General features: G+C 31.5%; 2 protein-coding genes across 2 annotated transcripts; both read left to right on the top strand.

The window, feature by feature from the left end:
• The first annotated feature begins 4,661 nt into the window (after positions 1 to 4,661).
• On the top strand, positions 4,662 to 5,361 carry LOC138883363 (uncharacterized). Its single transcript, XM_070164046.1, has 2 exons — positions 4,662 to 5,097; positions 5,306 to 5,361. Exons 1-2 carry the CDS (start codon positions 4,662 to 4,664, stop codon positions 5,359 to 5,361), a joined length of 492 nt encoding a protein of 163 aa, XP_070020147.1.
• A 242-nt stretch (positions 5,362 to 5,603) lies between these two features.
• Positions 5,604 to 6,560, top strand: LOC104233364 (uncharacterized). Its single transcript, XM_009786752.2, has 2 exons — positions 5,604 to 5,915; positions 6,186 to 6,560. The coding sequence occupies exons 1-2, from the start codon at positions 5,604 to 5,606 to the stop codon at positions 6,558 to 6,560; spliced, it is 687 nt and encodes a 228-aa protein (XP_009785054.2).
• Positions 6,561 to 13,519: the final 6,959 nt, after the last annotated feature.

Genomic DNA, 13,519 nt, shown 5'->3' with positions numbered 1-13,519 from the left:
AGGGATAACATAGACAATTCGATTCCAACAAGGAGATATAACCGAAATCTAGAGTCATTTCTTTAAAATAATGCTTCGATAATGAACTTTAAAGTCCTAAACAGTAGGAATTTCTACCTAGTTCAAATAAGGAAAAATTTAATATTTTTTTAATTTGATTTTAAGGTTCTAAATATCTGGCAAATAATTAAAATTACAATTTTGTCCAACATGAAATTAATTTTTAAAGGGTAAAAAAGGCGAACGACATTTCACTAAGGGCCTTCGTGCTTTTAATATAGTATAAATAAATTATTGCTACGACTTTAAATAAAGAAAGAGGAGAAAATTTTAGAATTGAATTACATCTTTCTTTATATACATTAATTATGAATATTAAATAAGGGAGATGAAGAGATTCAATTTAATTGGGTAAAATAAGTAGCTTTAGTGACTTAAAGAAGAAAAGGTGTAAAATAAAGCTTGTAAGGAGTATTAGCAATTAAATCAGAAACGGCTCTCCCCACTTCTCCTATTTTTCTTCACAAATCCGATGAAAGCTCTTCGTTTCATTTTTTCAATTGTTAGTAGAAGTAATTATACAATTATGAGTAGTAAATTGGATTTAATCGGTTATTTATCTTTTGATCTTTCTCATTCTACTTGACCACCCAATTTCTTATTCAACTATATATTATGGTCTGTGGTTTCATTTCAACATGGCTGGTGAGTTTTCAAATTCTTTTTCACTTTAACAGTATTCGTATTAAATGTTGTAAAAGTTATAGTGAAACCAAATATTTCAGCAAATGTTGTGAAACCAAATATTTCAGCAAATATTGATATATCCACACGTATACATATTAGATTATATTTATGTATATAGATATGGAGAAGACTAAGGTGATGCTGATGGTGATATTAAAAATATTTTTCTATCAATTTTCAGGAGCCGATGAAGAAGTTTGGCAAGCATTTGTTCAATGATAGACGATTAATTTTGGCAAGTTTTTCTATCTGTCCATTATTTTTGTAGTTCGTATGCAACTTCCATCTTCAAGTCATTGTTGTTTTTTTTGCTTTTGTGTGTTGTATATCGAATATTGTGCTGCAATGGTACTCTTTGGTATCTTTCTCTTCTACCTAATTAGAAGTGTAACAATTTTAATTATTTTCAATTCTTTTATTTAAGGTTTTGCATATATAGTAACTCCAAGTATTAAATTGAATGTGGTAAAAATATAAAATTTCTTCCCTCTTTAAGATTTTTGAATAGTATATTGCCAAAATATTAAATTTAATGAGGTAAATTGAAAGAGCATTTGTAGGAAAGAGAAATAAATAGGAAAGAAAGACAAAATAGTTTATAGAGCAGTGTAAGATAGGAGTAGAGAGAAAAAGGAAAGAAAAAAATACTAGGAAGATTAGGCAATTAAAATGGAAGGAAAAAGAAGATCAATAAAAGAAAAGATTGTAAAGAGATTTTCTTTTCTATTTTTGGTTTCTTTACTTTTCACTTTATTTTTATTAAATTTTTACTATTTTAGTGGAAAGAACAAATTAAATGCATATAATACATTCATGTTTCTAATATATTAACTAAACTAAGAATCGCGTATTAAAACCATACGCACATGCCTCTCCCCCACACAAAAATACAAATCTCCTTACTTTTTTTTTTTCCCTATGAAAATGTTCTGGTGATAGAAAATGCAACATTTAAGCTCTAACTTCTGATAAGAATATTGTATTTTGTGACTAGATAAATACATAGAATTGTTTCTTATATGCATTTTTAAGTAGAAAGAAGTTATCTCTACTATTTGGATTAATTTTATAAATAATTATTTTAAATTCTATTATAATATCAAATATAACTGCGCGAAGCGCGGATCAATTCTCTAGTTAGAGAAAGAAAGTTGGAGATAAGATAATAGGAATGTAAATGAGGCGGGACGGGATACTCTTCCTTTTTTCGGTTGGTTAAATGAAAGTCATGTGACACTCCATATCCCTAGACATTTAAATGATAATCAAATCATGAATAATTAGTGCCCTTTAAAGACATTTAATGCAGTTTTAAAAGTCAGCAGATGATATATTTCTTCTAGTGATGCAATAGATGGTGTGTGTTAAGTTAACCATCATTAGAGCTTACGAAATAGTATTGTAGTGATGCAATTTGAACTAGGTGTTTATCAAGCTTACCATCATTAAAGCTTAAGAAAATTATGTCCCTACATGACTTAAACGAGGAGTGGATTACTGACATCTAGTGTTGGACGGCAGAACGATGATAACATTGTTTTATATGCATTTATTTGATGTGTATTTTCACTTTAATTTATTACTTAATCATGAACAGATAATTTAACTTGGTATAAATACAAAGTGTAAATAAGATTTTTTCATGGGCGTGGCGTAGGCTTAGTTTGAAATAAGCAACGGATGTCATGTTTGGTTATGAAAAATTGTGATGAATTATGGAGACTAGAGTATTTAAAAGTTGAACTTCAATATGCACCAAGAGTACGGCTAGTGACTAATGAATTAAATAAAAATTATGTGAGATCAATATTCAAATTCTAGGCACAAAAAAGTTAGGTAATTTCTACTTACGCCTTCGTGGCCAAAGTTACTCAATTCGTGAGCTGGTGGTCTATGGAATAGTCAATTTGTGTGCAAGTTGGCCATAATACCACCGTTTTCTGAAGAAAAAAACTGAATACTATGAACCAAGAGACGTTAATTCAATACGATAGCTTCTGGATTCCAAGGCCAAGATGGGTAAGCCTTCACTAGAGGAACCTTTTCACTTTTTGTTATAATTGAGGAACTTCAAAATCAATTCGTCAGCTAATGGATAATTGGGCCTAGTTGGAGGCTTCTCCGACAAATGAGATATTGGGCTTAATTGGAGGCTCTTAAAAGGGATTTTTTCCTTTCTTATACCATATATGAATTTTATTACCAAATATGTGCATAGTATCTAAATTACCCGTCTAGTCCACATTTTTCCTACAATTTATGTACCATTCGTTTATTAGGAATTAATAGGGCAGAATCTTCCCCTAATAACGCGAGAAAAATCAGGAACGAATCTTGGGATTGATTGATTCTGCATTAAATTCAAGTTTTGAAACGGAAAGGAGATTTCGCAACAATTGCAGAACATATCTTCGAGATTCAACAAACTGAATTCAAATTGTAGAATTCAAATCTTCGAGATTCAACAACTCAACATTGCTATATTCTGTTCTTCGTCGTTTTCAGAAATCAAATTGGCGATCATATATCTGTTCTTCATCTTTTTTTTCTCAATCTAGAAATCCAAAAAACGAAAAAAATTAGAATAATACATCAGCAACAACACGCAATCATGTCCAAAATCGCAATCATGCTACAATTGAATGAGAATTGGGATAACTATGGCAGATTTAGAAATTTTGAAGTTGATGCCATTTTGTTAGATGAGAATGCAAGCTACAGTATTCTGATTTCTACAATTGCAGAACAACTATCGATTGATACTTCAGAAAAAATTATAGAAATCAAATACATGGTGAACGACAATTGTCCCCCAATAAAGATTAGGAATGATATGGGGGTTCGTGTGTATATGGAGACCAAAAAGGAGAATAAAAACTTAGGTTCATATCCGTTATGTATAAGTGTACGAGATTTCAATATGGAATTGGAAATCACCAACGATAACACAAGTGCAGGTTTGTATAGTTCAAAATTCCATAGAATTATGGTTTTACGGTATTATCTACAAAATTACTATATTTACCTACAATTAAACTACAAATCAGTTTAATGAAAGAATAAAGCAATGTTGTTTTCAAAATTATCTACAAAGTTACTACATTTATACGACAAAATAAACTACAATCTATGATTAGAAATTGTTGATTTCAAAATGTTGTCTTCAAATAAAACTACAATCTATGTTTAGAACAAAATCTAGTCAAATAAAATACAAATCAGTTTATTATGTACGAAGCAGTATTGTTCTCACAAATTTCTATAAATTACAATAGTTATAGTACAATTTAACTACAATGCCTGACATCCTAAAATGGACGACTACAAAATTTTCACTATATCTACAAATTATCTACAAAGATTTTACAAAATTATAATGACACTGTTTATCTTTATTTTGATGCAGGTTCGTCTGGATCCCTAAAGTTACTTAATATGACATCCTCTCCAGCTATAGAGGAATATCAAAGTGAAATAATAACAGAATCTACACAAACTGCTATTGAAGAAGGACAAGTGTATCAGGACAGGCAAACTGCAGCTACTACAATGAAGCACTTTTCTGTGATGCACAAGTTCCAGTTCAGAGTTAAAAGATCTAGTCATAGAAGGCATAGAGATATTTGTGGAGAAAAGATCATTAAAAGCAGTGTTTTACTCAAGATATGTGTTTTTAAACATTGTAGATAAATTGTAGTTACATTGTAGTTAAATTGTAGTTTATGTTACTTTATGTTAAAACAGTCCTTTTGTTGCATCTACATTTATAATCTGTATTAAATGTTGTATTTTTTTGTAGCTACTGGCTTGTATGCGTTGGTGAAAATTGTAAATGACACTTCAAGGCATTGTCAATTAATGATTCCGCAATGTTTAAGATAAGGAGTTTCAACCGACAACACACATGCTCCTTAATGGATGAAACATTCATACAGCGCAAACGTACTGCAGCTGTAGTTGGTAGTATGGCCATTCCAAAGTATTATGATCCTAAGACTGTTTACACACCAAAGGACATACAAACTGACATGTTATCTGAACACGGAGTGAACCTAAGCTACATGCAAGCATGGAGAGCAAAGGAAAAGGCTTTACAGTTTTTGAGAGGGAATCTGGCTGACTCCTACAGCAAATTACCCAAATATTTTTATATTCTTGAGGAGATTTATCATGGTTCGGTTGTTAAATTGAAGAAGACAACAGATGAATACTTCTTATACGCATTTGTTGCTATTTGTACATCAATAAGTGGTTGGCAACATTGTAGGCCAGTAGTAGTGGTTGATGGGACATTCTTAAAGTCAGCCTACAGGGGGATTATGCTGACAGCAAGCACCATAGATGCAGCAGGTAAAAAGTGTAAAAATTTTGTAGTTATTTTGTAGGCAGTCTATAAAATGTAGATACATTGTAGTAATTTTGTAGTTATTTTATAGCTATTACATGAAATGTAGATACATTGTCTATATTATGAAGATATATTGTAGTTGTTATGTATTTATATTTTTATATACATTTTCAAAGTTGCCAATTAATATTTTATGAATTAATAATGTAGGTACAATATTGCTCTTGACATATGCTGTGGTTAATTCTGAAAACGACGCATCTTGAAAGTGGTTCTTTGAGCAATTCAAGCAGGCATATGGTGAAAGACCTTTAATGTGTGTTGTTTCAGATAAGAATAAGAGTATACTGAAGGCAACATCAATTGTCTATCCGGGCATGACACACTACTCTTGCATGTGGCATATTTGGACAAATATAAGGTCAAAATTCAAGAAGGGTCATCTACAATTACATGAATTGTACTTGCTACAACACAGTCATACACTTTGGATGAATTTAATGAAAGGATGTCGAAGATTGAAGAGGTAGACCCGCGTGTGAAATCTTACTTATATGATATTGGCTATCATAGATGGTCAAGAGTACATGCAACAGTGAATAGAACGTGGACAATGACATCAAATATTGCAGAGTCGTTGAAAGCTGTAACAAAAGATGCAAGAGAGCTGCCGATATTTGACCTTTTAGAGTATATGCGAACACTGCTAGAACGTTGGACCAACGAGAAGTTATTGAAGGCGAAGGGTACTTTCACATTTCTTGGGTCCAAATTCAACAAAGAATTAGAGAACAACAGAACATTATCTCAGAAGCTTAGGGTAAGATCTGTTTATTTGGTGCAGAAAAAATAAATTACTTAATATGCAATGTTTCCAGATTGTAGATAAATTGTAGTCAAATTGTAGATAATTGTAGGTTGTAGATAAGGTGTAGAATATTTGTAGATGATTTGTAGATAGGTTGTAGATAATCTATTTTTATGATTGAGATAATATTTTTTCTGTTTGTTCTACAATTGTAGGTGAGGACTTCAACAGATCATATACATACTGTGTTAGATGGTGTGAAGTGGTACATTGTGTGTCTAGAAAACAAAAAATGTAGCTGTGGCCAATTCCAACTTGAAGAACTTCCATGGACATGCTTTGACAGCATTAAGGCACAGGAATGAAACATATGAAAACTATTGCTCTCCGTATTACACAAGGGAGAGCCTTCTGCGTACGTATGAAATACCAGTAAATCCTCTTCCTGATGAAAGCAACTGGAATGTGCCACAACATATTTTGGATGAGGTAGTAAATCCACCGATGGGAGATAAAAGGCAGCCAGGGAGACATCGAAAGGAAAGATATAAAACATATGATGAAATAAAGTCAAAGAAATACAAGGTGTCATGTGGAAATTGTGGAGGTGAAGGGCATAACAAAAGATCTTGCAAGAATGCGCCCAAGAAGAAATGAATATCATGTAGTTAGAATAGTTATTCAAACTAACTGTTAGTGAGTTAAAGTTAGCAGATTTTTTGTGTAATCGTTTAAGTTTTTAAAGATCATTATGAAGTAGACTACAATTTGTTTATGTATGCTTAATATGCTTTTATGTATTGTGTCAGGCATCTAAATTTGTCTTTGATATAATGTAATTAAATTTTAATATTTATTATCTACAATACAACTGATATCAAAAAAGTAATTTTAATGTAAAGTGTTTCCAGATTGTAGGTAAAATATAGATTAAATGTAGTTAAATTGTAGTCTTTGTAATAATTTGTAGATAAATTATGGATAATATATTTCTAGGATTGGAGTATTTATTTCTTCTGTTTATTGCGTAATTTAACTTCAACTGACAGTTATATACAGATATTACCTAGAACTTAAAGGTATTTCGTAAAAATTATGAACATATACAACTACAAAATTATATACAATAACTACATTGAGTGTTTCCAAAATGTAGATATTGTGAAGATTATTTGTAGGCAAATTGTATTCTAACATCAAAATACTCATGTTTAATATAATGAAGATACAGTGATGTAAACAACCAATTTATATTCAAGTGAACAACTAATAATGAAAGATAAAATAACAAAACAAAAAGGTATACTGCAATAAAAAAATAAAATTTTGTTCATAAAGTAGTGTATTCTCCTTCAACTACAAATTGGCATCAACTAAACTAGGAAAACAAGATACTATTTCTTCTTTCTCTCGACTTTAGTCTTCTCATTCAAAGCAGCAACACCCTTCCTCCTTGCTAGCCTGCCTGTAACCTCACTTTCACTGATTGACCCATCTTCTTGCTTCTTTGTAGCATAGTCCCATAGGAGAGCTCCATAGCGTCTACGGTGTTGGTCGATATTCGAAAGGTCTTCTGAAGGGATTGACAAATCTCTAAGGCTAACATACTCCGCAAAAGCAGCCACAAATACACCACAATCGCTGCATAAGACAAAAAAAATTAATTATTTAACAAATGATTATAAAAAAATAATAATTAAACATCTAAAAAGAGAGAATAGTTTTTTTACAGTGATCCTTCCTTTTGCTGTGGAATCTCCGCAACCATCCACAGTATGTTGAGAGGCTCTATAACTGGTTTCTCAATGTATGCCTTTGTGGTCTTGAAGTCAATGTCTTTACGCTTCCCGTAGAAACCAGTGCAAGACAAATACAGAGGGATAATGATTGAAAGCTTATCAACACATGATTCAACAACATTATGATGGTGTGAAGACACCATGGAATCATACACATAAAGTTGTCTGTCCGCTATGTCAAAAACGACCAACAACCAATGGAAATTCTCTACAATGTTCACGGGCATGATGACATAGTCAACTTCATCCCAGGCAACATTAGCAAGAAGTCTATACCCAAGAATATATTCTGCAACATCATCATCGGGTTTAACAACCGAATACTTTTTTCTGGTGGAGAACTTATGAACTTCTCATAGATTTGTTCAATCTTTGACTTGAACAAGCAATCGGTTGTTGTAAACCTAGTATTATTGTTGTTGGGGCCATATTTGCCTCTTTTTCTCAGGTAATACATAATAACATCAATGTGCTGCAAAATAAAATAAAATCTACTATAAGCTACAGTGTAACTACAATTATAAACAAAGCAGCTACACTTTAAACTACAAAGCCAGAATTCAAATAATCTAACAAATAGCTACACTTTAGCTGCTATACACAACAACAAATAGAACACAACAACTACCATAAGGTCTCAATAATATCTACATTCAAACTACAGTTAATATTATAAGTCTTCAATTTGCTCTACAATTTAACTACAAATTAACTACAATCATGAAATACAGATATACCAATTCTGTCCAAATTACCAAATATACAATTTTTACATACAATTCATCATCAAATATGATACATAAGGTCCAACCTAAATACAATCACACTATAAATAATAAGAGCAACATTTATAAGAAATGTCTACATTATATCTACAATTTAAAATAAAAGGCATGGTCACATATATTTCATATCTACAATATAACTACAATTATACTACAAAACAGAAGACAAAATATATCTTGTGGATTTATTCTTTGATACTTACCGAGTCATTGAGGATTTATCCGGGGTGAGCAAGGGAATAAAATCAGTGCTTCTTATCCACATTTTCAACTCCAAGGTCTAACCAAGGCTTGATTTGGTTATCCTTTATGGGAAAGGGAGCCTTCCTCTTGTAACAACAAATAAATGTCCAATAAAAAAAAATCACAGAATGAATTACATATTTAAACTTTAAAATGCTGAAATGAAAGTGTCAAATTAAGCATTCATACCTCTTATATACTTTGTCACTACGGTGGTATAACCATTTGTTGAACTTATCTAACACATCAGAATCTACATTTTTACCTATAAGAGTTGTGAAGGGGTGCTTGAGGTAGAAACATTTAGGTCCAATAGAGCTGCTGCCTCCAGAACTATATAGAGGTATGAAAGGTGATCGTGCATGTTTCCCCGGTTGCCTGGTTCTCCCCGGATGAATAGGGGTTGCTTCATTTGGTATGGGCTCGCCATATTTAACCAATTGTGTTAAGTTGTCTGGCAACTCAAAGTCATCCAATATCACACCCTTATTATCAATGCTTGATCCTTCAGAAATAACTTCATCCACATGTTGTGCATCTTCACCTTCATTTAGCTGTTTCTCAATGACTTGTTCTGTCTGAGCTGCTACAGTCACTCCGTGAATTGGGGACTGTGCATTGATATCTTCAATATTTGTTACATAAAACATAACTTACTTAACAGGAATGTAAAATTGTATAAACAATAATTATTTATTCTGAATGACAGTATGATATTATACCTGCTTGTTCTACCTCGGCTGCTTCTTGAAATTCTGAATATAAGTCAACATGTGCTGGAACATGTTCTTGACAAACTGCAGCTTCAATTTATAATTAAAAAAAGGTAAATAATACTAGATAATGTTGCCTTGAAAGTTGTAGATATATGTAGGAAGTTGTAGATAAAATGTGAATAATAAAACTATGCTCTATAAAGTTTTATACTAAGTGTATATATTTGTAGGTATTTTGTAGATACCTGTGTTGCTTGTGCTTACATGCACTTGATCACCAATATTGAACTGAAATTGCTGGTTGTTCACTCCTTGTTGTTGGTCATTGTTTTTGGTTGAACTACCAGCAAACTAAAGATTTTATGTTAGTTTGAGTATATTGTTTCATATGTCATAATTTCTTTTGGTATATAAATATATGTCAACTCTTACCTTTGCCTCATCCACATCATATCTCCTGTTTATCAAATTCAAAACACTCTTCACAGAATCATCTATAAACACTTGAAGGTCATGGAGTTCCTCAAATACAGCCTTCCTAAAATCCTCTAACTTTCCATCAACCTAAAAGTTAAAAATATAGTTAGTTGGTAATTTTATTCAAATAAATTACAAATCAGTTTAATTATGTACGAGGCAGTATTGTTTTCACAATTGTCTACAAATTGCTACAATTATACTACAATTTAACTACAATGTGTGCAATCCCAACAAGGCTGACTATAGAATTATACTACAATTTAACTATAATGTATACTACATAAATTATTATGAAATATAGATAAATTGTAGCAAATATGTAAATATATTGTAGTTAATAATATTACCTGCTCAATTCCCTTTTCTAGCTTCCTGAGCTTCTTAGCAACAGATTCCTTGTCCTCTTGACAATCTGTATGTTTGGGTTCCAATGTTGGAGAATCAACATTTGGAACCTCTGATGATTGTGCACCTTGTTCATCTTCATACTCAATCTTGTTTGGCAGAGTAAGCACTCCAATCTCTTCTCCAGATTCAGTCATGCTTGTGAACTGAATGATGAAAAAAACAGTTAGTTCCACTAAGGCAGAAAATGTAGACTAATTATAGATATTATGAAGGTAAATGTAGCAACATATAAAACTGAAAAAAATACCTTAATCCACTCAGACTTGATCATCTTCTCTTCAAAGGCAGTTAACCAAATCTGCCCCTTAGTAGCTGACCATTTTAATATGCGAGGTATTGAGTCAGAATACCTCGTAGTAAGCTCCGTGCTGATAGTCGAGCAACACTCATAAAGCCACACTTGCAAGGCTAATGAGCATCCCCGTATGAGATAAGAATGTACACGAGGAATTAGACGATGCCTAACGGATTCCATAACCTGATTGAACGATTTAATACCCCATGGGTATGACTCAAACTGACCAGACTCTACCAAATCGAACCTAAAGTGGTCTATATAAGACACATGGTCTTTGTCATAAGGGCAAACAAAAAATTCCAAAAGATAAAGAATACACAACTTGACTGCATCCTCATCGTTTACCCAAGATCTATTTGTTACTATGTTTTTCAAATACCACTTTTCTACTCTCTTTTTTGTTAGGAAAATAGCTATTCATTAACTTGCTAACATAACTAGAAGTATATACATAATCTGTAAACTGATTCACACAATTTAAACCGGTAATTAAACCAAACTCTCTCAATGAAAAATTCAATTTCCCCCCTTCAAGTGGACTGAAAAAAATGATTCATTAGACTTAGACAGTTCATACTTCATCAGAAGATGAATAGCTTGGTTTTGCATGCAAATGGAGGGGAAAGACAGTAAGTAACCAAAACAAGTGTTTTTAAAAAGTTTTAAAGCACTTGGAGACAATAACTCTTTTATCTGGCTAGGAATGCTAGGATCACACAAAGTGTGGAATCTAAGCACCCCATAATCCACATTATGTGGGGCAAAATAATGTCCATTCTGCACAAAATGATAAATTATTTCACATTAGTAAACTGCATAAAAATGAAGCATTAATCTGCATATTATCTACATATAACTACACAATCACTACACAAATAGCTAAAAACAAATCAGGAAGAAAAAATACATACAAATCTGCTTCAAAAAAATACAGCCTACCCACACATATAACTACAAAACACTACAAGACATCTATAGATATAAACATTATCTACAAAAATGTAGGAAGAAAAAAGTAACTACAGCTCTGTTTCAAAATTTAAAAGCTAACGACAATATAACTACAAAACGACTAGTATACTAACTGTAATTATCTTTAACCTTAAATATTAAGGGTAATAAGGTTTCATATGTGGCATAGGAAGGTAAAAATTCCTTCTTAAAAATGAGATATTGGGCTAGTTGGGCCACTGAGTCCACCTTAAAAATCAAGAGAAATTTATCTGGAATACAACATTTGAAGAGTTATTTATAAGAAATAAAATTACTCTAAAAGAAAACATAACATACAACTTATTACAATTATTTAATTAAATTATATACAACTTTTGATATCCCTAAAATATCTTATTATGGAACTTGAAATGCCACCCATCAAGAGAAATTTACCTGGAATACAAAATTAAAAGAGTTATTTATAAGAAATACAATCACTTTAAAAAAAATACATATAATTTATTACAACTTTTTAATTAAATCAGATACAGTTTTGATATCCTTAAAATATCTTTTTATGGAACTCAAAAATAGGGATTATGCCACCCATCAAGAGAGATTTACCTGGAATATAAAATTTAAAGAGTTGTTTATATACAATCACTTTTAAAAAAATTACATTCTCCATTGTTCCTCTCTAACAAAGCAGTTTATAGGCTAGGATAGAAATTTAAGCTCTTTAGTTGATTTGTCAATTTTGGCTTCATACTTTTTAGACAATGGACTTTTTGCGCGATCAAACTTGCTATTTCTTCTGGTGCCTTTTTCTGTTGGATGTCACACATGATATGTTGTACCAGACAAGCTCATTCTATAGATCTCTGCAAGGGAGTTCCTTCTATTAACTTATACTCTTGCGCAGTTGATCTCCTCCCTCCATTCCATAGGACCTCTTTTGATACCAAGCCATTTTATATATATATATAGAACTATAATATAATAAATACAATATAATAGTATACTCAAATACCCATATATTATACTAGTATGTTGATATTCCATTAATCAACGGGATATTGGTGTTACGGAAATGGCCAAATATACCTTTGTACTATTAGAAAAGGTTTAAATGTACCCCTCGTTATACTTTGAGTTCAAATATACCCCCTGTCGTTATACTATTAGTTCAAATATACCTCTTTTTCATTAAGTTTGTCCAAAGTGGACATCCAATCCTACATGACACTAACATTTGATGAGGTGGATGCCACATGGCTTGCCACCTCAGTGCCCCTAACCCATTTTACTGCTCCCTTCTATATTTTTTCACTACTAAAATTTCCTTCTCTCCCACCATTATTGCCACCATTACCGCTATCATGAAAAATAAAATATTGTATTTCAAATTTTAGTCTTTTATAAATGAATTAGGCGCTGAGGCGGCATGTCATGTGGCATCCACCTCATCAAATATCAGTGCCACGTAGGATTGGATGTCCACCTTATACAAATTTAACAAAAAAGGAGTATATTTGAATCAATAGTATTACGGCAGCGGTATATTTGGACCAAACTATAACGAATGGTATATTTAAACAATTTCTTATAGTACAGGGATATATTTGGCCATTTTCCGTATTAGTTATTACATATTTTGTATACCTTGAATATACGATAATAGATTTTTTTTTCTCATATTCATATAATGGTATAATATAAATAGAATGAGAATGATTACATATATTTTATATTATATTATTCCTTTCCTATTACAGTATATCAATATTTGACTTCTTTTTATTTTTGTTGTATTTCTTCTATACATTAAACTAATCTATACACAAAATAAATATACTTCGAATAATATATTATATTAATATACTTAATACCCATATATTAGTATATGGTGGATATGCTAAAACATATTTCTCATATACATTATATAGTATAT

This window comes from Nicotiana sylvestris, chromosome 12 (genome assembly GCF_000393655.2).
Source record: "Nicotiana sylvestris chromosome 12, ASM39365v2, whole genome shotgun sequence".
Lineage (NCBI taxonomy): Eukaryota > Viridiplantae > Streptophyta > Magnoliopsida > Solanales > Solanaceae > Nicotiana > Nicotiana sylvestris.
This window is presented reverse-complemented; position numbering and strand designations above follow the sequence as displayed.